This window comes from Melanerpes formicivorus, unplaced genomic scaffold (genome assembly GCF_026170545.1).
Source record: "Melanerpes formicivorus ecotype bairdi unplaced genomic scaffold, bMelFor1.0.p_v2 SCAF_11, whole genome shotgun sequence".
In the NCBI taxonomy this organism is placed as follows: domain Eukaryota; kingdom Metazoa; phylum Chordata; class Aves; order Piciformes; family Picidae; genus Melanerpes; species Melanerpes formicivorus.
This window is the reverse complement of record NW_027142363.1, coordinates 7,781,547-7,809,501: the sequence shown is the minus strand read 5'-3', so window position 1 is coordinate 7,809,501 and position 27,955 is coordinate 7,781,547. Positions and strand designations below refer to the sequence as shown.

The 27,955-nt window shown below is 37.6% G+C and overlaps 1 protein-coding gene across 2 annotated transcripts in view; it reads right to left on the bottom strand.

The window, feature by feature from the left end:
* Positions 1-27,955, bottom strand: part of NCAM2 (neural cell adhesion molecule 2) — a 224,800-nt gene that overhangs the window by 50,734 nt on the left and 146,111 nt on the right. For both annotated transcript variants that reach the window (XM_068144456.1, XM_068144457.1), the window contains exons 10-12: positions 20,404-20,591; positions 18,212-18,308; positions 11,435-11,608 (exon numbers count right to left, since the gene is read on the bottom strand). In XM_068144456.1, coding sequence (XP_068000557.1) covers positions 11,435-11,608; positions 18,212-18,308; positions 20,404-20,591 — 459 coding nt within the window. The remainder of the gene's footprint in view (positions 1-11,434; positions 11,609-18,211; positions 18,309-20,403; positions 20,592-27,955) is intronic.

Here is a 27,955-nt window from a genome sequence, read left to right as displayed (position 1 = left end):
ACAGGGGCAGGATTACATCCCTGGCCAGAATTACATGCTGGCCAAGATGCTGTTGGCCTTCTGCTCTGTGAGAACAGTGTGGAATCTATGGCAGTATATCACTAAGGGTCTTTACAAACGTCTCAGAGTTTTGTAGATGTCACACAACCTGAGGAATTTCACTGGTGACCAACACTGTTTTGGTTCATCTATGAATTTGCACAGTAGGAGGAAGAGTATAAAAAATGTTTTTGTACATGAGCTTCACAGAGCTAGCTCACAGAAGTGTTGATGAAATGAAGTTAGAGATTGCCACGGGGGAGAAATATTGGAAAAATAAAAAAAGGTTTTGCTACACAATAGGCAAGACGTTTATTTCTGTGCAGAAACAGCCAGGCTGTCTCAGTTCCATCTGTTTGCCTTGCCCAAATAACAATTAATTTCATAAATACTGTTCAAGCATCTGGCTATAAATGTCAGAATTCAGCTAACACAAATAAATGAACTTTAATAATGGCAATATTTGAAGCTGCACATCATATGAAAAACCATAATGGTAGTGAATTCTACTGCCAGTAAAATCACTGGCATAATTTCCATTACTACACAGAGACATTACCAAGCCTTAAGTCATTCCCTGAAGTATATACACAGAAACAAATGTAACCATTTTCAAAAACAGAGAGAATGGCTCTGTTGGGAATTTCCATCATTCTTTGCACTCTAATGTATAATTATTGCATTATTTTTGGAATAAAGGTTGTAGTGGCTTAATTAACTGTGCATATAAACAACTACCTCTGAATAAAGATCCGTAGCGTGGTAAATCAGGTATAATTAATCTCATATAATGTTCACTAACGTGAATAATTTGCTTTGTAAAACACTTCTTAGTGGTTGATATATATATAAAAAAATTATACCTGGTAATAACTGCTTGAATATTTTGAGTGCAGCTCCAAAACACAATTATCCTGTTAAGCTCCTTTTCTCCACATATTCAACTTGAATTTTTATTGGGTAGGATTCTGATATATCAGTATGCTAATTGAACCAGAAGTAGAATCATTTGAGGGAATACCTTTGATACCTATTCCCATTAAATAAAACTAATATGAAAAGATGAAGTAACCTTTAGAACAAAACGTACAGTGCTATAAATTAAGGAAAGTAAAGCAAGCTAAAGGGTAACCCAAAGCTCCTAGAAAAGAGCAAATTTATGGATTGACAATATAGTTTGTAATATATTGAATCAGCATGAATCCAGAAAATGGCATCTGTCATTTAACATACTTAGGATGTGAAGAATTAATAAGTTTTCTAACTTTTTAAAGGGGGAAGAAAAAAAAGAGTGAGAGGGGGCAAAAAGCAATAAAAAGGAGATTTGTTTTATGATATAGGATATCTCTCTGAAGTGCTCTGAAGTGCACATAAGGAACAGGGTTAGTTGCTCAAGCGTCATAACAGGAGTCTAGCTGGAGGTAACAACATATTTGGAATGGGCTGCCCAGGGAGGTGGTGGAGTCACTGTCCCTGGAGGCATTCAGGAGGAGATTGGACGTGGCACTTGGTGCCATGGTCTAGTCATGGGGTCTGTGTTTATAGGTTGGACTCAATGATCCTCGAGGTCTCTTCCAACCTTAGTTAGACTGTGATACTGTGATATACTGTGATATTTAATGCAGTAGGTCAAAGAACAATGGCTATAGGTGGGAACAACAGGAAGTTCTATCTCAACATGAGAAGAAACCTCTTTATGTTGAGGGTGACAGAAAACCAGGCAGGCTACCCAGAGAGGCTGTGAAGTCTCCTTTCTGTGGACTTTCAAAACTCACCTGTATGTATTCCTGTGTGACCTGCCCTAGGAGATCCTGCTTTGGCAAGGGCGTTGGACTAGATGATCTCTAGTGGTCCCTTCCAAGCCCTAACATTCTATGATTTTATGATATTGTGAAATGTAATCCAGATAAGGCTATTCATAACTACTCTGTCATTCAGTGACCTCAAAAATACTTAAAAGAATATGTTGTCCTCCAGGAACACTTTCCTATTTTGTATTACAAAATGCAGCATGAGTTTATACATGCATAAATATTCCTCAAATGTACTTTGCCTTTCTTGTAAGCAATTTGCAATGTAAAATAAATGCAGATGGTTAGAATTCAGATTTGAAAGGCAAAATTTGCAGTTGCACCATGCATCTAATTTATCAGTTATTCATATTAAATATTGCTCTGCTTAACAAGATTCACCTTAACAAACCAGAAAGACCTTGACATCAGAGCAGGATGTTCACTGCAAATTTACTTGAGAGGTGATATTACAACAGAGGAATAAGAGGTGAAATATATCTGGAAAAATTGATTTCTATTTAATTGCTTATTAAAATATTTACTACAATACTTCTTGAGATCAAAGTACCTTGCATTTGTTCTTAGAGATTTTAAGCCCTGTGTCCTTAAAAAAACGCCAGCACCACCACTTGAACATAAATCACATTTTACAATGAGCTTTGACTAAATGCAACTGCAAACACAGAATTACAAGCTATTGAAAAGTAACCTCAGATATTGACAGTGGTGCTGTGAAGTAGATTTTCTGGGTTTTCTTCATTTCTCATGACACTTTATTCATCTTTGAATGTGAGAAGTACAGCCCATTCTCCTAACGTTTTAGATCTGTACAAAAACCTGCAATATTTAAACTTAGTTTTCCTTTCACACTTCTCCTTACTTCCCAGTCTCTCTAATCCATCCATGTAATATAGAATAGAATAGAATAGAATAGAATAGAATAGAATAGAATAGAATAGAATAGAATAGAATAGAATAGAATAGAATAGAATAGAATAAACCAGGTTGGAAGAGACCTTCAAGATCATCGCGTCCAACCTATCACCCAACACCACCTAATCAACTAACCCATGCAACCAAGCACCCTGTCAAGTCTCCTCCTGAACACCTCCAGTGACGGCGACTCCACCACCTCCCCGGGCAGTCCATTCCAATGGGCAACCACTCTCTCTGTGTAAAACTTCCTCCTGACCTCCAGCCTGAACTTCCCCTGGTGCAGCCTGAGACTGTGTCCTCTTGTTCTGGTGCTGGCTGCCTGGGAGAAGAGACCAACCTCTGCCTGTTTACAACCCCCCTTAAGGTAGTTGTAGAGAGCAATAAGGTCACCCCTGAGTCTCCTCCTCTCCAGGCTAAGCAGCCCCAGCTCCCTCAGTCTCTCCTCATAGGGCTTGTGTTCCAAGCCCCTCACTAACTTCGTTGCCCTTCTCTGGACTCCTTCCAGCAAGTCAACATCCCTCCTAAACTGAGGGGCCCAGAACTGGACACAGTACTCAAGGTGTGGCCTAACCAGTGCAGTGTACAGGGGCAGAATGACCTCCCTGCTCCTGCTGGCCACAATGTTCTTGATGCAGGCCAGGATGCCATTGGCCCTCTTGGCTGCCTGGGCACACTGCAGGCTCATGTTCAGCCTACCATCAACCAGCACCCCCAGGTCCCTCTCTGCCTGGCTGCTCTCCAGCCACTCTGACCCCAGCCTCTAGCACTGCATGGGGTTGCTGTGGCCAATGTGCAGAACTCGGCACTTGGATGTGTTCAATCTCATGCCGTTGGACTCTGCCCATCTGTCCAGCCTGTCGAGGTCTCTCTGCAAAGCCTCTCTACCCTCTAGCAGATCAAATCCTGTCCCCAGCTTGGTGTCATCAGCAAATTTACTGATGATAGACTCAATGCCCTCATCCAGATCATCAATAGAGATGTTAAATTTAGTTTAAGACTTTTATTTACAGATGAACCTTTCCATCTATGTGAGAGTTATACAGCAAAGATTAAGCTGGATGGAGGCCAGGAGTATCATAGTATGAGTCAGGGTTGGAAGGGACCACAAGGATCATCTAGTTCCAACCCCCCTGCCATGGGCAGGGACACCCCACACACCGGGTGGGCCTGGGTTGGTTTTGGTCTGATAAATGCACGCGTCCCCAGAGGTCGGCGCTCGCAGTAGGAGTAGTATAGAGACAGAATGAGGAGGCTGAATAACTTTCTTACATGCAGGTGTAACACAAATTATTTTGGACAAAAAGTGATCTTCCTACCATTTACTATTGTTTGTATTTTGATTGTAAATTGGTTGTAAACTGCATCCATTTATTCAGCTTTGGATTTGGTGGGGTTCAGTTGGGGTTTGCTTGTTTGTTTCTTTTTAATTGTATGACATGTTGCAAATTATACCATTTTGGCAAAATTTAGATATATTAAAAGATAAGATTTTTAGTTGTGTTATTTGTATTGTATCTTACATTACTATACCTTAATACATGCAACTCCCACATTCTTGTAAATTCAAAGCTGCTTTAGCTTGAGAAAACTACTTTTGAATCAAACTAAATATCCAGATTCTTTTGACAAAGAAATCCCATGAGTTTAGGTTTAGTATCATAAGTATATTAACTGATATCAAGAATGACCTATTTTTATCTTTTTTGTTACAATATTATCAATTATTGCCTATTGACAACAGATATTTTCTTATATTAAACCACTAATTTATGTAAATGTTACAATATGCCCATTGGAATGGGCTGCCCAGGGAGGTAGTGGAATCTCTATCACTGGAGGTGTTTAGGAGAGTTGATCGAGTGCTTTGTGCCATTGTTTAGTTGATTAGATGGTGTTGGGTGATGGGTTGGACACGGTGATCTTGAAGGTCTCTTCCAACCTGGTCTAGTTCTGTTCTATTCTATTCTATTCTATTCTATTCTATTCTATTCTATTCCATTCCATTCCATTCCATTCCATTCCATTCCATTCCATTCCATTCCATTCCATTCCGATATGACAATTACTGTGACATTTAAAAAGTCCTCCATATTGTGCACCAATTTCCATGGTACAAGTTGTGTATAAAATGACAACAAAGTTTTGGGGTTTGGTTTTACAGGTTTTCTTCATCCACGTTTTGCTTGGGCTTAAATTGCCTGCCTAACAGTTTACTAAGCTGTAAAGCACAACCCAGAAATGCTTTCTGAAATACTTATGGCATTATTTAACATGCACAAAAATCTCTGAGACGCTGTGGTGGTTTGGCCCTGGCTTGAGGTCAGATGCCCACCAAAGCTGATCTATCACTCCCCATCTTAGGCAGGGGAGAGGGAAAATATAACAAATGTCCCATAAGTCAAGATAGAAGCAACTTAATAGGATGTAAAGCAAAGGCCATACATAGAAGCAAAAGCACAAGCACACAAAGATATTATTTTCTGCTTCACATTAGCAGACAATGTCCCATCACTTCCCAGCAAGCAGGGCTTCAACACACGTAGCAGTTGCTCCAGAGGACAGACACCATCAATGAATGTCCCCACACTTCCTTCTTTCCCTTAGCTTTTATATCTTAGCTGATGTTGTATGGTATGGAATACCCCTTTGGTCAGTTTGGTTCAGCTGGCCCAGCTGTGTCCCCTCCCAAGATCTTGCCCTTTTCTCAGCCTACTGCTAAGGAGAAAATGCTGGAAAAGCACAGCCTTGGTGCTTGGCTCAGCAGTAGCCAAAACACTAGTGTGTGATCAGCACCCAGCTGCATAACTGCAAAACACAGCAGTATGAAAGATGCTCTGGGGAGAATTAGCTCCATCTCAGCCAAACCCAATACAGGCATCAAGTGCTCCTAAATTGATGGAGTACATACATGATATTCCAGAAATGAAGAAACACTTCTCAGGAATAGGAAGTGCCATTTAAGAACTGAATGTGATCACAATTCATGTCACAGGAAACCAAACCTGACAGATATGCCAAGGAACTAAATGTCTCAAGTACTTTCTAAAAAATTATTTTTCCACTGGAACAGGCTAATTCATGCATTTTTTCCTTCTACTTCAGCAACTTAGTGCTGCACACTAAGGAATTCTGCCTTAAAGACTTTCAGCTATTAATTTTGGATGTTGACTTAAGACTACCAAAATAAAATACTATTTATTTGTTTGGTCTACAAATTATACAGATATACTCCTCTTACATTAAACTCATAAAGAAAATTATTATCAGAGTATCATAGTGTCATTCAGGGTTGGAAGGGACCACAAGGATCATCTAGTTCCAACCCCCCTGCCATGGGCAGGGACACCCCACACTAGAGAAGGCTGGCCAGAGCCTCATCCAGCCTGGTCTTAAACACCCCCAGGGACGGGGCCTCGACCACTTCCCTGGACAACCCATTCCAGGGCTTCTCCACTCTCATAGTGAAGAACCTCCAACTCACATCTGGCCTGAATCTCCCCACCTCCAGCTTCGTTCCATTCCCCCTAGTCCTATCACTACCTGAGATCCTGAGAAGTCCTTCCCCAGCCTTCCTGTAGGCCCTCTTCAGATACTGGAAGGCCACAATTAGGTCACCTCAGAGCCTTCTCTTCTCCAGACTGAACAGCCCCAACTCCTTCAGTCTGTCCTCATAGGAGAGGTGCTCCAGCCCTCTGATCATCCTTGTGGCCCTTCTCTGGACACACTCCAGCACCTCCACATCCCTCTTGTAATAGGGGCTCCAGAACTGGACACAGTACTCCACGTGGGGTCTCACTTGGGGTCCATATTTGTCAGGAATCCTTTTCAAAGTGTCCCCAGCTTAATGGTGAAGTACTGGTATACTTGGGAAGCGTTTTAGTAATCAGTGGAGGGTGTACAGTTTCATGCTTCAGTATGGAATCACAGAAGGTCTGGGTTGGAAGGGACCTTCAAAGGTCCAACACCCTCTGCAGTAAGAAGGACAGCAGTATAAAAGCAGGAAGTACAAAACCTACAACTGAAGGTGTAGTACATCAGAATCCTAATAGATTTAGCTATTAGATTTCCTCCCCTCTCCCATGATGCCAGCATGATACAGTAACTGCTACAGCTTGCCATAAGACAGAAATATCTTTTTGTATAATGTGGTTTCTGAAATCTCGGTAGAAAGACATGCACTATAAGCTTCTGAAGTTTTATGAAAGTGTTTCTGTTCATGTGATGTCTATCAAAAAGTCTTGCTTAAAGACCCAAACCGAAATTTAGTGTTGTCCAAAAGCATGAACTGCCTATTTCTATTGGTACATTATACTTATTAGAAATGTAAAAAAGAAAATGTGAAGACCTTACTTCAAATTCACTATTTTTATCTGGAAGTTTTATAGTAAGATTGGCCAGTAAAGCCCTGACATTTTCTTTGCTGCTTTTTTTCAGAAGAATATCCACCACAAGCCATGTTTTGGTTTTTAAGATCCAATGTAAAGAAGAATATAAAACTTCCATGTTGAGTAGCCACCTGAACACACATTAAGAACTTTGTCAGAACAGCCATTCCTTGAGTAAGTTATTTTATAGGGCACATCAGATTCAGCAGCCTTTACCATGATTACACAGGAAGAGCACATTGTGAATAACTCTTAATAGAAAAGTGCATTTTATTTTTCCTTTCCATAATAGAAACAGAGAGGGGAGTATTAATAGTTACTGCAGTTCACAGGAAGAAAGAGAGAACAGGAAGAGAGACTATTTGCTATACAAATCCCCAAATGCAGAACTCTCTTTTCTAAAATGACATCTGTATATTCCCTAGGTGAATTTCTGCAGTAATCTTAATATGGGACTGGGTTTTCACTTTGTTCTTCATTTTCTACCACCACACTCAGCAAATTGAGTAGCAGTAGAAACACAGAGATTGGTTTTCTTTGGTAATGCATTCTTATATTAATATTTAATGCTTTGAAAAGAAAGCTCCATTCACATGTTTCTCTAGCTGTAAGCAGAAAAAAAAAAGGAAGGAAAAATTGCTAGGATTTTAGTGCCATATCCATCTTATGATAAGACATATTGACAGTGGAATACAGATGTTTGTGTTCCTGCTGAAGACATCCAAAAGTTTTCAGAGGGTATATTTTTTTGAAGTTTCAAGAATCCATCCATAGTGGCTTAGGTTTGGGTGCAAGTTAAGTTACATTATTACAAATATTATTATCTGCTGCTGTGAATGAAAATTGAATCAAATCTCACAGTCTCTAAGACATTTCTGTTTCTTCCTTGAAAAATACAACACTGCTGGAAAGGGGAAAAAAAAATACAGGCTTTTCCTTATGATGTCTTTAGTGATTACTCAGAAAGTGGTTAGTGGATGTCATTTAAAAACTGCTATAATGCAGAGAAGATTGTGGTAAGACAATTTTTTCCCAGGTGCAAGATTACACCTTCTCACTGGAAAGCATGAAAATATTCTTCACTGTTTATCCACTCTCCTTGGACAATAAGCCTTGCCAATATTACCCACACTTTTATTTCTTCAAAATTAGTGGCCTGTTTGCACTACTGACAGGGTCATATATGTCTGGGCCCTGAGGCCACTGTTAGTCCTGACTGTCCCTGTCCCCCATCTCCCCTTGGCACTCTGACCCCCAGCGAGCCATGCTGCACTGTAACTGTAAAGTGAAGATACAGAAAGACTTGCAGCTAGCCTGCAACAAAACGGTTTTTGCATTCAGAAGAGCACCTAAGAAGTTCAGAAAAATCTGGCTACCACTTGCTCATCTCTTAGTGAACTATGATAGTATTGATTATGACTTTTAAATCCTTAAATAGTCTGAAGCTGATGTATCAGAATGACAGCTTTTACTTGCTGTGCGTTCCTTCAATAGCTGCAATCAGTACAGACTTTGAAATGAGATCTTCATTATAAAAGACAAAGGGACGAGAGTAGGGAAGCATATTCTTGGCTACAGCTCCAAGACTCTAGGATTTTCTCCTTAATTTGATCTGAAAACAGCTCAAACTAGTACAGTTTGAGATGAAAGCCATCTTTTGTGGGATTCTATGAAGAAACCAGCAGTGTTCCTCCCAGATTAAGAGAACTGCAAGCTGTTTAAATAGATTTGCACAGAATCAATGTTTTACTGTTTATTTTTTCTGATTGAACTTATTTGTATTTACTGGATGTTTGATTACATAAGAATGTTTAACAACTTTGGTAAGCTTCTATTGCATTTTTCATACAAATAAAACCAGACAATTATAATCCTACTTCCAGAAGACTTTACACATAGTTAGCATTTCTTAGTCACAAGATAATTAATGACTTATTAGTGCTTGTAGCAGTTCTTTTCAACAACCATTTGAAAGACCTATTAAACATTCATAACCACTTTATTTATAAAATCACTTCTGTAGGCATATTTCCACAATGTTTGTTACATTTTAACATACAATCCTTGTTCATTTGATGAGTTTAATGCTGTTATCTATGACTGTATGAGAATGACTACACTACTCCTTATGGTCATAATAGAGAGGGACCAGAAGACCCAGTTTAACCTGGAGAGTCTTTGCATTAAAAGGCTAATAGTCTTCCAGACACAACTTTCTCCTGCATGTAGATTTTTCTGCCTCTTCACCCTATAAGATGTTCCTGGAATTCTCATCATGGCAAAAATGGGCTATAGTACTATAGAGTTAAATCAGTCTGATAAAAAGACATCCTGTAAAATTTCAGCATAGTTTATTACTGGCTGCTGGTGAAAAAAAAATCATGACTCATGCCCATTATTACTTTAAGATATACAAGCAGTTAACTGTCCTCTGTAAACAGCACTTAGTATCTGTATCTTAGCCGTAAACCTGTCTCTAAGATGTGAATAAATGAAAACCATGATTTTGTTTCCATTAAGGAGTATTTACCAAGTATAAAATTATGATCACAGAATGTTAGGGGCTGAAAGGCACCTTGAGAGATCATCTAGTCGTCTAGTCCATCCCCCTTGCCAGAGCAGGATTACCTATACTAGGTTACACAGGAACTCATCCAGGTGGGTCTTGAATAACTCCAAATAGAGAGACTCCACAACCACTCTGGGCAGCTTGTTCCAGGGTTCCATCACCCTCACAGTTAAATAATTCTTCCTTCTGTTTCCACGGAACTTCCTATGCCTCAACTTCCACTCATTGCCCCTTGTCCTGTCATTGGGCATCACTGAGAAGAGCCTGGCTTCATCCTCTTGGCACTCACCTTTTACATATTCATAAACATGAATGTGGTCACCCCTCAGTCTCCTCTCTTCCAAGATGAAGAGCCCCAGCTCTCTCAGTCTGTCCTCCTAAGGAATACATTCCACTCCCTTCATCATTTTTGTGGCTCTGTGCTGGACTCTCTCAAAATACTGACCACACCCCTACAAATCATGTTATGGAATAATAATTGTATGTAGTCTAAACATCCTCCTCACTCAGCTGAGAAGATGCTGAGTTACAGTAGGACAGTGCCCATTAGTTACCTAAGCACAATGAAAAACTGCCTCAAAAACATGTATTTTCTTTTTTAGCATTCAAAAAACATAAAAGTATCCTAACTGCATAAGCATAAAGAAAACAAAGAAAAGCTTTTACACATGGAAAAGGTTCTTTAAAAATTCTTCCAGAAACTGCAAATAGGGATTTAAAAGAGGATCTCTCAATGTTAGCCTACCATGACACAGTAAGTAGCTAAAACATAAATGGAGAAAAACTTAAACAGATGTTTTAGAAAACTTGCTGAAAGGCTCTTAATGCTCAGGAAACAAGCAAAGGCTGAATTCTTCAGGAGGATTCCAGCAATATTTAGCAGCATTTTAATTTAAAAAATAGGACACTAATACTATTTTTTGGCATCTCCATTGGCAAAGACTGCTCTAGGCTGCTCAGCCTGTGTTTTGGTAAGATATTTTGTTTTGCTGGGTTTGCCCTATAGTATCTCCCAAGTAAACCAAGTTTTTAACTCATTTTAGAATATCTGTTAGAATTTATGACAAATGCAACTAGGTACCTTTCCGTTTCCCAATCAAAGTACAATCAGCACTTGACTGAACAGTAAAAAATGCAAAACAGTTTGAATAGAATAGAAGAATACAACAGAATAGAATAGAATAGAATAGAATAGAATAGAATAGAATAGACCAGACCAGACCAGACCAGGTTGGAAGAGACATTCAAGATCATCATGTCCAACCCATCATCCAACACCACCCAACCAACTAAACCATGCAACCAAGCAACCTATCAAGTCTCCTCCTGAACACCTCCAGTGATGGTAATTCCACCACCTCCTCAGGCAGCCCATTCCAATGGGCAATCACTCTCTCTGTGCAAAACTTCCTCCTAACCTCCATCCTAAACCTCCCCTGGCACAGCCTGAGACTCTATCCTCTTGTTCTGGTACTGGTTGCCTAGGAGAAGAGAATTTGTTCAACAAATGTTTTTAAAACTAGGAATTATTGGTTGACTTTTACAAGATTAAATCAAGATTTCTAGTTGCTATTAAAAGCTCTGCATTAATATATAGATACAGCTACTGGACTAAGACTAATTGAGAAACAAAGACTCACTTAACACGCACTTGCATTGTTTTCCCTTGACATTATTTTCAGTTAAAATACATTTAGGTTTTGCCTACTTACTTTGAACTCCATGGGAGCGAACTATTTTCCAGGTTTCTGAGGATACCTCTTTTACATCCACTTGGTAGTGATGAATGGGCACACCTCCATGTGAATCTGGCTTATTGAATGCAACTTTGGCAGTGGTTTGTGACAACTCTAAAACTCGGACTCCGTAAGGATTTGAGGGCACATCTAAAAATGTACAAACATCAATAAATAATAAACAATAATCAATTGCAACCTAAACAGTGGATAATATGCTCTAATAAGCCCTAGAATCCTGAAGGGAGAAAACAAGAAGATGTAATATGATGCACTAATGTTTGCGTTAGATAAGCAACTTTCTAATACAGAGCTGCAAGAAAACAGCATTTATTTTCTTGTATGCTGAAACTGTGCAAAAACATTTACTTAGTAATGTATTTTTAAATAGTCAATTTCATCATATGCAAATATAAGACATTAGTCTGTATAATTATGTAAAAGAAACTTCACATCAAATTTAAGAGGAACTGTCATGGCTAAATAGATCATTCAGAATTTGAATTCTTCTAGACAAGATTATGACAAAAAACTGTAGTAATAACTTGGCTGTTTATATAAAATTGAAATGCAGCTGAAAACAAACCCATGGAACATTAAAGATGTCTATTATCTTTTCATTTAAGAAATAATTCACGGAGAATTTGAGTAAACACTGTCTCTGAAATCAGAATAAAGTGCAAATCTTTGAAAGCAGAAAAGAATTACACAACTAGAGCAGATGTCTGTAAATATTGAGATGCTAGATAGGAAACAAAACCAGAACATTAAACTTGGGGTCAGTACATCTTCGAAAATAGAAACATGAGGTAGTATTGCAACGTTTGTCAAAACTAAAACATAGAAGACAAATGACTAACTTCCAATTGTCTTACATTTTTAATTGCTGCCATTTCAGAAAACACTAGGAAGAATTTTAATCCTGTGGACAGAATACCAGGGATTTCAAGCACCATTAAAAATATCTCTTCTGATACATCTGGCAGTAATTTGCATACCTGCTTACAGATTTGACATTTCTTTTGTCTGCATGGAATGGAAAATATTTTTATAAGGATGTGCAAGAATATGAGCCAAAGCCCATAATTTGATTAGTAGGTACCAAACCATTTACACAAAATATAGTCTTTATTAAAGGTCTGTCAGGCAGTTGGGAGGAAAAAGAGAATCAATTTGAGCTTCCCTTGGTACTGGTACTTGAATGAAAATGAGCCAAAAATGTCTACAAAATGGGTTTAAAGATATATTCTGCCATGATTTCTCACGAAAAGGACACCTGCCAAAGCTGCTCTACAGGGTCTGATTTGCATAACCCTTTAATAATCAAGTATCTAATCTTGTTCCAGATAATTTCTCTAGCAGTTATCAGAGTTAAGCGTGAAGTCTTACAGTTAGTGTAACTGAAAATTGGTCTCCCCAAATCCCCAATGCCTGGAGCTCATTGGGTTAAAACCAGCACATATTTAGTTACATGGATGAACAACAGTACAAATCCACATTAAAGATTCAAGTAGAATGCAAATCTCAGCTGGAGGGCTTCAAACCCTCAAATTCTTTGTTATTCCAGGAAACACACATTTATATGGGATGTTGCAGGAAATTTTTACTGTTATTAGTGAAGCTGTATTACTCTGCAGAAAGGGATTGAAGATTTCTTCCCCCAGTAGCGACAGTACCTTAATCATCATTCTGTGGACAGATTCTTCTTCTTCTTAGCAAAAATGACTGTTCTGAGAGGGGTGGGGAAAAGCAGCATTAGAATGCCAGCAAGGCAATCCCAGACAGCCAAAGTAAGTCAGAATGGCACTGCTTAAGTGAAGTGGATATCAGTCACTTGGGAAGACAAATATATCTCTGCAGTACTACAGATGAATGGTTTTAACTGCAAGTTAAAAGTTGCTGTGGATACCTGTAATATTACAAATAGTTTCTAAACACTTTTATTCCTTTTCTGCTGTCACAAGGTAAAAATGAAACAAAAAATGTTGTTTAAGGTTGAATGAGTATTTAATTTATCTCAGGCTATTTTTATGTTAGCTTGTGTGTGCTCTTTTTATAAGGCAATTCACTGTTACTTCACTTTGGTGCAAAACAATTATTTGGTCAAATAAAAATGTGGCATTTACATACCCACTCCGTTCTTGACTTTCAAAAGGTTAAGGAGATCTCTTTCCTTATGTGTTTATGTCTGTTTATCTATAATAAACATGGCATAATGTAGAAGATAACCTTCAGGAAGAACCTTATGTTCTCTCCTGCAAACTCAAGTATAATTTCTGCAAAGGAAGATCTGATTCTATTTGGTAGTAAGCATAAAATTAAGCTCCTGTGAAAACCCAGTATTTTGCATAACTATTGCAATGAAATATGTTTAAAACTCATTTAAGTGTGAGATACATCCAGAACATCATTTTAAATATGAATCCCACAATCCACACAACCCACATGTGCAGGTAACGTCCATGCAGTTTTTTGAGTTTACCTACATCAGTTCAAAGTAAAGGATGAATCACCTGAAGATCATGTACCAGGAGGCACATTCCTACTCAAAATACAATCAAATCCTAGCAATTACCTTAAAATAGAATCATATAACTACAATATCTTTCAGATTAGGCATATTTAGACCTTTTTCCTTAAATATCATGAGCATAATGAACTGAATTTAATTCTGTAGTTCTCTAGTGAGTATTAATTTGATCATGCGAGGCAAACAGCCTTCTGGTGCTGATCTAGCAGTCCTCTATCAGTTGAAATTATTTAGAGCATTGCCATGATTTTTGTGTTAGAATTGCAAGGCTTTTGGCTCAATGTTTAGCAGAATTGAAGAATAATTCACAAAGTTGTGTACTCTGAAGTCTGAGACTGGAATAGAGTAGAGTAGAGTAGAGTAGAGTAGAGTAGAATAGAATAGAATAGAATAGAATAGAATAGAATAGACCAGACCAGGTTGGAAAAGACCTTCAAGATCATCAAATCCAACCTATCATCCAACACTATCCAATCAACTAAACCATGGCACCAAGTGCCTCATCCAGTCTCTTCTTAAACACCTCCAGTGATGGTGACTCCAACACCTTCCTGGGCAGCCCATTCCAATGGGCAATCACTCTTTCTGTGAAGAACTTCTTCCTAACATCCAGTCTAAACAACCCCTGTTGCAGCTTGACACTGTGTCCTCTTGTTCTGGTGCTGGTTGCCTGGGAGACCAAGCCCCACCTGGCTGCAACCTCCCTTCAGGGAGTTGTAGACAGCTATGATGTCTCCTCTGGAAGGATAGAATAGAGTTTGTACTTTTTCCTTATAAAAGCTCTTGTTCTTCTTCCTTATAAACCCAACAAACCTAATGAATTTTTGAGGAATTTAGCTGTGGGCAGTGATTATTCTTTTGTACACCGTCACAGAAATAGGTTGAAGGAATATATAGTAGAAAAACTATAGAATTTCATTTCTGTGATCTAAAGACCTATTAGGGACAGCACAGATTTTAGTATACTTTCTTATATGTTCCACTTCTATTCTATCTGTCATTACAGTCTTGTCAACACAAAGGATAATTTACCAAAAGTTCAGCCATTAAATTGAGCAATTAAAAAAAAAGGACAAACAAGAAGTGTTAAACTTTTAGTTAGCTTCATCTTCTGAGGTGTCTATCCCTCTGTTCAGTAGGAGACTGCATTCACATATAATGTTAAAGAATTACTTAAAAATAAAGTAAAACAAGTATAAAATTGCATTTGATGTATTTTGTACTCTGTGCATAAAGTGGGTTAGCTCTGTGATATGTTGGCTCATTAAGTACCATTGGTTTGATTCCAGAAAAAAAGTGCTGCAGCTAATAGAGAAGTACACACAGAATTATGAGCACATATTTATCTCCACTGATATGCAAATGCTCTTTTCAAATCTATTGCTGTCATTGCCTAACCTATTCAATAAATGACCATCATCTATCCCTGGAAATTGTCTTTTAAGGCTAATTTATTGATAGTTTTATTGAACAAAATATTTTTCTTTTAGAGAGGTTACCTGTACCAGTGCACATGGAGAAAAAGCAGCAATAATGTGACTCTCCTAACTCCTGTCAGTATATTCTTAGTGCAGTTCCACAGATTTTCATCTTATGGAATAGAATAGAATTAACCAGGTTGGAAAAGACCTTCAAGATCGAGTCCAACCTACGACCCAACACCATCTAAACAACTAAGCCATGGCACCAAGCACCCCATCCAGTCTCTTCTTAAACACCTCCAGTGATGGTGACTCCACCACCTCCCTGGGCAGCCCATTCCAATGGCAAATCCTCTTTCTGTGAAGAACTTCTTCCTAACATCCAGCCTAAACCTCCACTGGTGCACCTTGAGACTGTGTTCTCTTCTTCTATCTCATTTCTCTGTGTCTGTTGTTTTTCCCTTCCTTCTGCATTGGGGGATGCAACCAGGTTAACCTGTTGGTTCACTTTAACCTCTTCACAGTGGCCAGCACTGAGCACAGGGACGTAGGTAGCCAGAGAAGCTGCTTCAAATACATTCCTGTCTTTCTATATCACATTGACTGAAAGAAACTATGTCTAAATGCTGAACAGAACAAATATCAGGACCATGGCAAGGAAAGAGATGGTTCTGGGAGTAGAACTTTGGAGTCAAATATCTCCATTAAGTAATTCATATTTGTACCTTCTGAGAATGGAGGGAAAATTTTCCTAAATCTACAGGTGTGGCTAAGTCTTGCCTTGCTGTCTTTCCCAGGGAAAAACTGCAATAGACTTATTCTACCAAATCATTGCAAGTTAAAGAAAAATATGGAATTATTTAAGAAACAGGAAAATAAAGTCCTTTTCCTTGATTTTATTTTGCTTATGTGAAAGGTCTTTTTCAATCTGTTTTGTTCTATTCTATTCTGTTCTATTCTATTCTATTCCAGAGACAAGCATAGCACCTATCCCATCAGAACAAGCATAACCAGTGCTACTGTTGAACCAAGAATTGTATTTGTTGCCCCAAAGGAAAAGTGTGCTACTGAAGAGAAATACACTAACTGACTAATATCAGAAGGATATGTGCCATTCTTTTGCTTGGTATATTTTTGTAATTCTAGAATCTCTGTACCAGTCATGAATATTTAGAAAATGAAGTTCTGAGATTTTTAGAGAGCTAAATATGTTTCCTAAAGTAAGTGATGGCAAAAATAATATGCATATAGTAGATATAGTTTACCTATTCAAAGCAATGATAACTTCTTACAACTCTTGAGATATCTTATGTAGAGAGAGAACAGAAAGGAACTATGCCTTTCCTTAAAATTCAGAGCTTTTCTATTACTACCTCAATTTTGAACATCACAGAAAGTATTACTTTTTCATATTTCCTGCCACACATAGTACTGTTGTCCCATTAGAGAAACTCAGTTGCTCCAGTAATTGCATTAAACGAATGGGACAATGTAAATGATCAAGAACATGGCTGAAGAATCTACAAACTCTTTTCTAGAAGTTCATCACACACACAAACAAGGTATTGATTAGATTGAGTGAGTCCTTGTAGCGGGAAGAGTTTAGTAAGGTGCATAGTAAATAATGTATTGTATGAAATTAGGACTTTGCTTAGACTATGTATGGTTACGTACAAAAGGAAGACGTAATGTGTTTCTCATTTGTTCTGTGTAGACATCAAAAGAAGATCAGATAGTAATCTATCCTTCAGAGGTAATGTGAAAAACTTTCAGTGCCAAGCACAACTTCTACAAAATTTCTTAATACAGAACTGTTTCTTATAACTCCTGAGACATGAAAAGAAAATAATTACCCTCTTGAGCAAAATTACAGTAATCAAGACCCCAGGCCAGATAAGAGAGCAGCCCTATGACTGGATGTGCACATTTCAGCAGTGTACCTTCAAAAGTCTTATGAGCAGAGCTCAAATAAGTTTATTTTCTTATCAAAATGGGGGAAAAAAAAAGGGTACAGATGAAACTTTTACAATCATAAAAATATACATGTCCTACTTTGAAAAAAAACAAACCCATAACCTTATTTCTACCTGTATGTAGACTCAAATGTTTGTGGAGACCTCATTTACTCTAAGTTAATAGTTATTTTTTCCCAAAGAAAAAAACATCCAGTCGTATTTTTATATTTGTCTAATCAATAATAGATGGCCATAAAAGTATCCAGAAATTCTGTAACAATTGGTTGCAGAACACCTCAGAGCTTAAATTAATTCAGACGTGCACTCTGGGTCAAACTCTGCTTTTAAATAACTAAAAGTGCAAATGAAGGCAGAAAACCTTTGCTGAAGCATTTCAGTCTTTTGTCACCCTTGGTATATCAAGGAAATAACAGGAAGAAAAAGGGGGAAAAGGCTTTCCTAATTTTTTCTGCTTTTTATTGATTGCAAACTATACATTTCTCCGCTTAAGTAATGAATACATACTGTTACAAATAAAAGAAGTAGTGAGAGCAAAGGGGGGAAAAGTTAGACTAATTTCATTTTTTCCACTTTCAGGAGGCTTTAAAATTAAATCCAAAGAAGATAAGTATGCTGAGTGAACTAGTTTACCTTACTTTATCTTGCAACTCAACTTTTAGATAAATAAAATTAACTGTAAACATTGCAACGGAGTAAAATGAGTGTGACTGAACTTAATTGAACAAACAAACAAAGAAACAAAGCAAACCAAACAAAAAACCCAACCAAATAAAACCCCAAGCAAAGTAAAAGAAAAAAACATAAAGGAAACAACTTTTTAGCTTACCAGCTTGACCAAGTGTATACTCCTGGTATCTTGATCCTATTCTGTTTGTGGCTGTACAATTGTAACGTCCAAAATCACTGTCAGATGTGGGAGCAATCTGTAAAAAGAACACAATGTTTGCAATGAAATATCACAATTATTTAAAGCAATCAGAGATGCAAATATATTCTCCTCAAACAATATGCAGATGTGTTTTTACTTCAGCCTATCGAGTATATTCTCAAATACAGATCAAAATACACTGTGGCAGTTTGAGGCAGATCCTCTCTTGCCTCCCACCAGGGCAGAAAAACGAGACTCAAACAAATGGCTTGCAGAAGTGATGGAAAGTTTAAATGGGAAAGCATTGAGTATTGTACAGAGAACTACAAGTGCAGTAACCAAAAGGATCCCAAAGCATACAGAGTCCCTTATAGCATACCCAGAAGCCTCCCAGCATTTCTCTTCTCCCTACCTGAGGGTACACCCAAAACCCCCAGGGCTCGCTCTTACCCCCCTCCACTGTTAGGCTAATCTCAGCTGGCCAGATCTGAGATTGCCCTTCCCCTTTCTTCTTTTTGGCATTAGGCCTAAATCAGGCCGAAGAAGCCCTGAGATAACTCCCCTTCCATTACCAGATAGGGAGCATCTCCCACAGTAGCAGCGAGGGAAGAAAGAGGAAGTGTGAGACCTTGCAGATGGATTTATAGGGAGCAGGACACTATGGGTATGAAATACACAGCTTCCTGTGTCCACCCACTGGGCTGGACACCCGCACCAGAGGTGCACCCCCTATGGTAGCAGCAGGAGGCACCCAGCCCAAATTGCCACATCCACTCACTTTCATGTTGAGCTCTCCCTTCTCAAATTCACATGACAAACTGAAATAATGGAAAATGGTAACCTTGTTCATCTTTAACACTTTACTTTCAAACAAGAAAAAAAATCCAAGAAACTTCATTTTTTTTCACAGATACTATTTGCACAAACTGATACTTTGAATGAAATAAGCATTGAAAGGTCTGAAAATTGCTGATTCCCGTAGAGGTTGCAAGAACAGTATTTTGCTTTCTATTATTTGAAGATTCACAATGCTGAAGACATTCAGGGGGAAAAAAAGATGTAAGACATATGGCTCAACTGGTTAATACGGATTTAAGACAGAACAGATAGTAAGATAGATACAACAGGGAGCTAAAACCTTATTGGAATACAGCTTGCCTAACCAACTATTCAAGCAACAGTAGAATGGAAGAGCACTTAGAAAGCCATATACTGTAAGGCATATTTTATATTGCTACATTTTACATAAAATACTGTGTGTCCCCCCCCAAAGATAACTTCAAACAAGAGTAAGACTCTTTAAATATTCTCTGCTACAAGAAATGAGGTTATTTGCTTGGGATCTGAAGTAGGAACCAGACTCTAATTAGCTCTGTAGTTTCCCAACCATTTCCTTATGGCAACTGAGAAAATTATGCTAAGACATAAGCCTTACACTTGACAGAGAATGGAGAAAACTAACTCCTTCCTCATCTGTGTAGGAAGACAGTAAGTTGTCCCTGTAACAGGTGAGATCCGGGCTGGAGACATTGTTTCCATTTTGCTGTGAGATATTTAACTAAGGACACTGATTTGCTATACCCTATTACAAAGTTGTTCACTGTTTAGTCAATTTAATAAAGTAAATGGATAATTAAGGTTCACTCCATGACTTCTGCCCCTCTCAGGTTTTGGTCTTACATGTACCTTCTAGATAACAGAAGGAAGCCTCCATGAGGAAACAGCTATTGTCAATCCAGCTGCAGTTTATTATCACATAGTTCTTCAGCTTTGCTGCTGACTGAAGCCACACAAATCTTTTTATATATGCCTAACACATAGCATTTGGTCACTTTAATTTTTAGTATTAACCTGATGGGTTAGTTTTATATTTATTTATATATTTATTTACTTGCAAGAAAAGCAAGTTATATTTTTGTTCATTACAGATTGAAAACTGAGCATGAGCCATGAAAATGAGGTTTTCTTCCCAAAAGCTCACAAGATGCATGGAGATAAATCACTTCACAAATATCTTTCTGTTAGAAAAGGTCATTATTTATGAAATTGTAAGTCTTACTCCTAAATCCACTCTGTAATACTCACAATGGTGCAAAACTGAGGAAGAAATTAATTTATATCACCACATTGATTTCCATTGTAAGCCTTACCTCTAGAATCAGCTTCCTTCCTGTACTGTAGGTCTTCAGATGTGTTGTGTTTTTAACTGGTAAAATTAATTTTCCTCTTCTCCACTGAACTGAAGCAGATGGATTTGCTAGCACTTCACAGCTTATATTGATGGGATTGCCTTCCCAAGAGTAATACATAGTTTGATTTGACACAAATGTTGGAGCATCTGGAAAAAGCAAGCAATACATAAATATTAACTACTAACTGATAGGAGCCATGTACTCCTATCCAAGTATGCATGTCCACATAGAAATTTCAACTGATCAATATTTTATGGACCATGAAAATATCAGTATTCACTCTTGAGTTTCTTGAGTGTTTATTTTGATAGCTTTCTCTTCTGTGGTGGGTTGAAAATCCCCTCCCCCAACATTAAATTTGCTAGAACACCTCAGTTGGAAGCAAATGTAAGCTGTGTTTACAAGCAAAACTACAATCTACAATGAAATGCAATGAATATGCACAAAATATACAGCATTTACAATATTTACAGATATTTACAATTGATAAAGAGCACATGAACCCCCTGGCCAAAGACCAGGGGAAGATACTAGCTTCTCCCTCCCTGCCCCCCCCTTGCCCCCCTGTACACAAGGGACAAGAGACAGAAGTAAAGAAGTCACAACAAAAGCAGTGCAGCTGAGGTGGTGCAGAAGCAAGTTAGTATCTACCAGCCCGAGGATGTGAGAAGAGAAAGAGATTGTTTTGGTACAACTAGTTTAAGTGCCTTATTCCCTTCCAATGGGACTCTTTAGAACAATCTTTATTTTCCTTTTTACACCCACTAGTCAATTTATTTACATTTTACTACTTTCTGTTCACGATCAGTGAAAAAATTTTAAAGGCATAGCCTAAAACTACCACATCTTCTGAAACTGCTTCAGCAGAAATTCTCCAGAAGAGAATATCTGCTAATTCTATTTAGAATTAGACAACACTAGGCCCTTGAAAGACATTGTCTCAGAAATAACAAACATTTCTTCCTAAGGATTGAAAACTCATCAGCCTGACCCTTGTTTGGAAGAAGAGACCTATGCAACATTTACATCATCTGTTCATTTGCTGACTTTACAGTGTCATCTTTTGCTATGGAGAAATTACATTCACTTTCCAAATTGTCCTAGATATGTAAAAGCTTCCCCCATTTCTCACTGGAACCAACTTATAATTTATGAAATCTTCCTAAAGAGACATATTTATTTGGGTGAATAAAACTCAAATGAAAAAGAAAGTATTGCAACAGGAGACTTCACAGGGTGCTTGGTTGCACGGTTTAGTTGATTAGGTGGTGTTGGATGATGGGTTGGACGCAATGATCTTCAAGGTCTCTTCCAACCTGGTCTATTCTATTCTATTTTATTATTCTATTCTATTCTATTCTATTCTATTCTATTCTATTCTATTCTATTCTATTCTATTCTATTCTATTCTATTCTATTCTATTTCTATTCTACTCTATTCTATTCTACTATTCTATTCTATTCTATTCTATTCTATTCTATTCTATTCTATTCTATTCTATTCTATTCTATTCCATTCCATTCTTTGAACATGTTCTACATAATTCAGAAAAAATAGTGTGCGTCAATACAATATTTAGGATAATCTTTATACCTGCTCCTTATAAAATCATCACATTACCAACAAGAAAAAAAGATGGAGTGTCTTCCTTACAAACCTTCCTATAAATGGCTGCTTTAAATGTACAGCCAAACACTGAGTCTGACAGAGAGAAAATCGCTGGTTTGCAAACTATGATCTTCAGATCACAACGGCCAGTAGTGACAAGAATTATTTGTTCTACTCACGTTTTCTCTGGAGAGCAGTAATAGTTTAATGGTCTCTAGAAAATGAGAGGGAGTAGCTCTTTCAACATTTCCTGTGTAAATCATTTTGCTACTGAAAATTTATTTGTAATTAAAAGGACTGTGCCCATGATTTGATTCAGACAAATTCTTAAGTCAGATATTTGATTTCGTAGTCACCGACCTGGAGTGATGTTTCACACAAAGAAAATAACTCTGGATATAATTTTTATGGTACAAATAAAATATGTTTCACATTTCTTATAAAAGAACATTTTTCAAATGTTGGAAGGAAACAACCTATAAAGAGATCTTACTTTTTCTTACATGGTCTTCATCACTAATTGTGAACTACGCTTAAATGGTTACAGAACTACTATTTATCAAACAGAAACACACCATATATTTAATATAAAAATAGAGCATCAAAAAAATAATAAACCTTAAAGTCAGGACTTGAAAAACAGAAGCTTGACCATTTTATGTCTACAAAATCTGATCCCTCCAGTTTTCTTGAATAACTAAGAAACAAGTTAAGTTTGTAAACAGAAGAGTTATCAAGAAATTCTACAAACTGAAATTGAAGAGCCACCAAGTAGAAATGTGAGGGTATACCCTGAGGATGGACTTGGCAGTGCTAGGTTAACTGCTGGACTCAATGATCTTAGAGGTCTTTTCCAACCTAAGCAATTCTATGATAACAAAATGTTAAGAACACTTAAATGCAATATATGTACTGTATACAAAGAAAGAAGCTTCCATGCAGATCATCAAGAAAGTTAAAACATTTAAAAACAAAAACATGTTCTGCCTAGTTTTTATGTAACTCAGGGGTTGTCTGACAAATGACTTCTAAATAGCTAAATACAGAACTAGGAGTTTGAGTACACTCCATTAAAAAAAAAAGGGGGGGGAGAGGGAAGATGTTTTTTATATCTGAATCTTATGGTGCTGTACTGAAAAAAACAAACAAGCAAAGAACTGTAGAAAGGTACAAAATCGTGTTATTGGTATAGATACATAGAATCATAGAATGTTTTGGGTTGGAACTGATGGTAGAAGACCTTCTAGTCCAGAACTCTTGCCATTGGCAGTGGCATCTTCCACTAGATCAGGTTGCTTAAAGTTCCATCCAACCTGCTCTTGACTTTTAGGGAGGGGGCATCCACAACTTCTCTGGGCAACATGCTCCTGTGCCTCACCACTCTCATCTCCAAAATTGTGTTCCTTATATTTAACCTGAAACAACCCTCTTGTAGTTTAAAACTCGCTCCTTGTCTTATCACTACAGGCTCTACTAAAAAGTTTGTCTCCAGCTTTTTTCTATGTCCCCTTGACATGTCAAAAGGATGCAATAAAATCTCCCTGAAACCTTCTCTTCTCCAAGCTGAACAACTCCAACCCTCCTGGCTTTTCTTCATAGGAGATATATTCCAACCCTCTGATCTTTGTCACTTTCCTCTGTACCTGCTTCAACAGATTCACCTCTTCCCTGTGCTCAAGACCCTAGAGCTGAACACAAGTTCCCCATGTGGGGGTCTCACAATAGGTGAGTAGAGGAAGGGAATCACCTCCTCAACCTGATGGCCACACTTCTCTTGATGCAGCCTGGGAGACAATAAAATTCCTAAGCAGTATTACAGGCTTGAACAGTGAGAGATGCGGTATTAGTTTGGAGACCTGAGGCAACCCAAATAAAAAAGGTGCTTAGAAGGCATAAAGACTGCATCACAAAGGTACAAGATGAAACTAAACTGTTTTATGACAGCAGGATTCTATAGGCAGTTATAACAATGGTGTTTTAGAGTAGTGAATATTATGACACCACCATCAGCTAAACTCAATTATTTCTTTTCCCAAAGGAAAAAAAAGAACCTGATGGGTTAGCAATCCAATTAGGAGGAGTGATTCTGGACAATCTGCATAACAAGACAATGTAAGAGAAGCACTCTGACCTAAAAAATGTCTCTAGCATTAGATACCCTTGTTAGGTATAATGTCCAAGAACAGTGATTCAAGAACAGACTAATACATCATCTGTCTCATCCAGAAGGTAATTCCATTAACTTCAGAGATGCAGCTCTGGTGTATGTTTGGCATCACACACAAAATTAGATATGACAAATTACTTGATTGAGCACATGTGTCCAGACAACTATAATAGTAAACTTGTTTACAGAATCAGATTAAATTAAAATCTTAATTTAAGAGCATAGGCTTTCAATCTTTTGGCTATTTGTTCCTCAAATAATTTGTTTTCCTGACTCATACAATGAAAACAACTGGGACTGTCAGGCCTAAGACACTGAGAGACTTCCTGCAGCAAATGGTTGGAAGCTTATCTCTTAGTTGGCTAATACTGGCATAACTTTCAAACTGCCACAGACATTAAAAAAATCACATCCTCTAGCAAATCTGCTACTTTCCTTGTCATCCATCTCATAGAGATACATAAGTTTTGTAACTTCCCCACAATGTGGTTAAGAGCCATCTATCTTTCTCTTGGATTTTCTCCCTCATATCTGTTTAACAATACTTAATATTTTGGAATGAATAGTTTCTCCTTGGAGATAAAGCACAAGAACCTCCCCAACAGGTACAGTAATTGTAACATATTCTTTGTAGCAGGGAATAATATTAGAAAGACTTAACAGATGAGGCCAGATGATTAGATTTTAATATACAATCATCCTTAAAAAGGAAGATAGGAACTACAGAGCTTCAGGGTTACCAACTTCTACAGTTTTACAGCTACTAGCACAGTCATGGGGTTGCAAGGAAAAACATGCAAGATCTGCACATGAAGTTTCTGAATATAAAGACAAATGAAACTTATAATATACTAATTTTGTAATTACCATGAGTAATGTAATGAGCAATTACCAGAGCTTGTGGGATTGTGTTGGTTGTTGTTGTGGGGGGATTTGTTTGGGTTTTATTTGTTTGGTTTTCTGCAAGCCAGTTCATCATTTCAAAACTTTGAAATTGTACATTTTTCTTTCACAGCAAGTTACAGGAAATGCCACTCTCAGTAATGTTTCCATTACACTACCCCATTCTCTTGGTTCATCTCAAAATGCATCACTGTGTGTATTTTTGGACCATCCACCATATCTAATAACTGTAGTATCAATAATGAAATTGTGGAGCTTTAACTAAATTGAATGATGTGAAAACTGCTAACTGCAGCTACAAAACACTGTAAGTTATGATGATTCCTGGGTTTTATATGGAAGACCAGATGCTTTTCCAAAGAACATGGCTTAACATATTTTCTCCAGTAACAGAGTATTCTCCAAAAGAATTTGCACTTGGTGACACAGAGCAATCAGAAAGATCAGAATCTTTCACAGTGTGTGCATAGGAGTACACCACTGAGTGCTGCAAATACTTCTGACTGAGCTAACGACAGTTCAGACGCAATGAAGAGAAAGCTATAATGGCAAGTAGAAAGCCACTTTTAAGGATCATAGACAACTGCCCACAACTGTATCACAGTATCACAGTATCGCTTAGGTTGGAAAGGACCTCGAGGATCATCGAGTCCAACCTAGCAACACAGACCCCATGACTAGACCATGGCACTAATTGCCACGGCCAATCTCGCCTTGAACGCCTCACAGTATCACTGGCCTGTTCAAGCCGTTTGAAAGGCACCTGACAGTATTACATTTACATAGCAAGTTGTAATTCACTGTAATTCACTTCTGAAAGCCTCATCTCTCTGTTTCTAGTGCTTTGTCTCACTTTTTATCTATTTGTTCATGGTTTTTATAAAATAGAATCAATAGTTATTTCTTTACCTATGGTAAATGCATATGTAATCACTACAGACACATCTTAATACCCTATACCTAATAGTATCATAGTATCATAGTAGCATTCAGGGTTGGAAGGGACCACAAGGATCATCTAGTTCCAACCCCCCTGCCATGGGCAGGGACACCCCACACTAGACCAGGCTGGCCAGAGCCTCATCCAGCCTGGGCTTAAACACCTCCAGGGATGGGGCCTCAACCACCTCCCTGGACAACCCATTCCAGGGTTTCACCACTCTCATGGTAATAATAGATATTATATCTATATCATCACACTTCTGCCATTATTATTATCCAATACACACTAGACCTTATACTTACAATAATATCTCATAGTTAATGAAATCCATTAGTAAATAATATTTATAATGGTATCAATCTTTTAAATTTGTTTTTCATGGTTAATATAAGGAAAACTAAATATAACTAAGCAGAAAGATTACTTTGTAGGAAGAAATCCTCAAAATGCCTCTGGGGTCCCTGCGATTCATGTCTACCTAGCAATTACTTTGGATAAAAGACAGGGTTGTGACTGTGCCCACTTGGCATCATCCTGATAATCTCTTCCTGTCCTGGAGAACAGTTCTTATCATCAAAAGAAACCCAACAGAGCAAAAGGATAAAGTACATAAATTCTGTGCAATCCTACCATCAGTTTAAGTCTTTGACAGGGGTCAGTAAGTAAAAACAATGCGACAGTGACACCAGAACACTCTATGTCTCCATTAGACCTGCTGAACTGCACAGACATTTAAGGATATGATGGGAACATGCTCCTTTCCTGACCACAAAAACTGTCAAATATACTAAAACATATAAACAAAACTGCTCTCATTTTGTTGTTAATTCACAGAATGGCATAGGTGCATTGATTAGTCCTGTCAAGGAACAATGGAACAATATAAACAATTAAGTCTTGCTTCTTTCTACATTAATTTTAAAATATTGAGGTTCATGCTAGAATATTATTAGAACTAATAAAAATTCTGCTAAATAAGCTCACTAGTGATTAGGCAAAAAAAAAAAAAAGACCCAACAAACCCACACCAGAACAACTCTAATAAAAATTGGTTTTAAAGAGAACAAACCCAAAACAGTTGAAGTGAACATTCAAATACTTTGAAGGGGTTTATGCAATATGTTAAATGAATATTTGGCCCCCTGCCCCCAAGTAATTACAATTAACATGCTGAAAAAATATCACTTGGAAAATAATACATGGAAAGCCAAATAATTTATTCAATACTGACGTCACAGAATTTTGCAACAATTTTACATGGCGACAATTTCCGTGTTTGTAACAATTTCCATGTTTGTAACAATTGTAATAGTTGTAACAATTTCCCTCTTTTCCCATTTTGCTGCCAAAAATACAAACCACTTGCTTGGGTTTTGAACCTGTTCCTTTTTCTGAAAGCCTGCAGCCTCCAACTTAGGAAGTGAAGTAATTGCAATGGAGGATAACTGTAACACTCTCTTCATAAAAGAAGGCATTTGTAGCTGAGAAAAGGTCTGTTACACATGTGACAACACAACGTTGTATGGAAATGGTGGTAATGAGGTACTGATAGGTTCTTTGAAGAGGCTGTTCCATTATAGATGTTGATGACAGAGACTAGACTGATGGGAAATGAGGCTGGAAAGAAGACAGTTCCTCCCGGGGACACTCTTTTAGAGGATGTAAGTCTTCACCATTAGACTAATGTAATATTTGGTGAGCAAGATAAATAAGCTATAGCTGCAGTTTATATAACAGAGCAAAGTTGTTAAAAAACAAAATAAAACCCCACACTTCTTTGACTTATTAATCAGAATATGAATGGAACAAACCCATATTGTATCAGCTAAAAAATGTCTGCATTATAAAAATACCTGATATGTAAAGGATATGGAAAAAGTTGTACTGC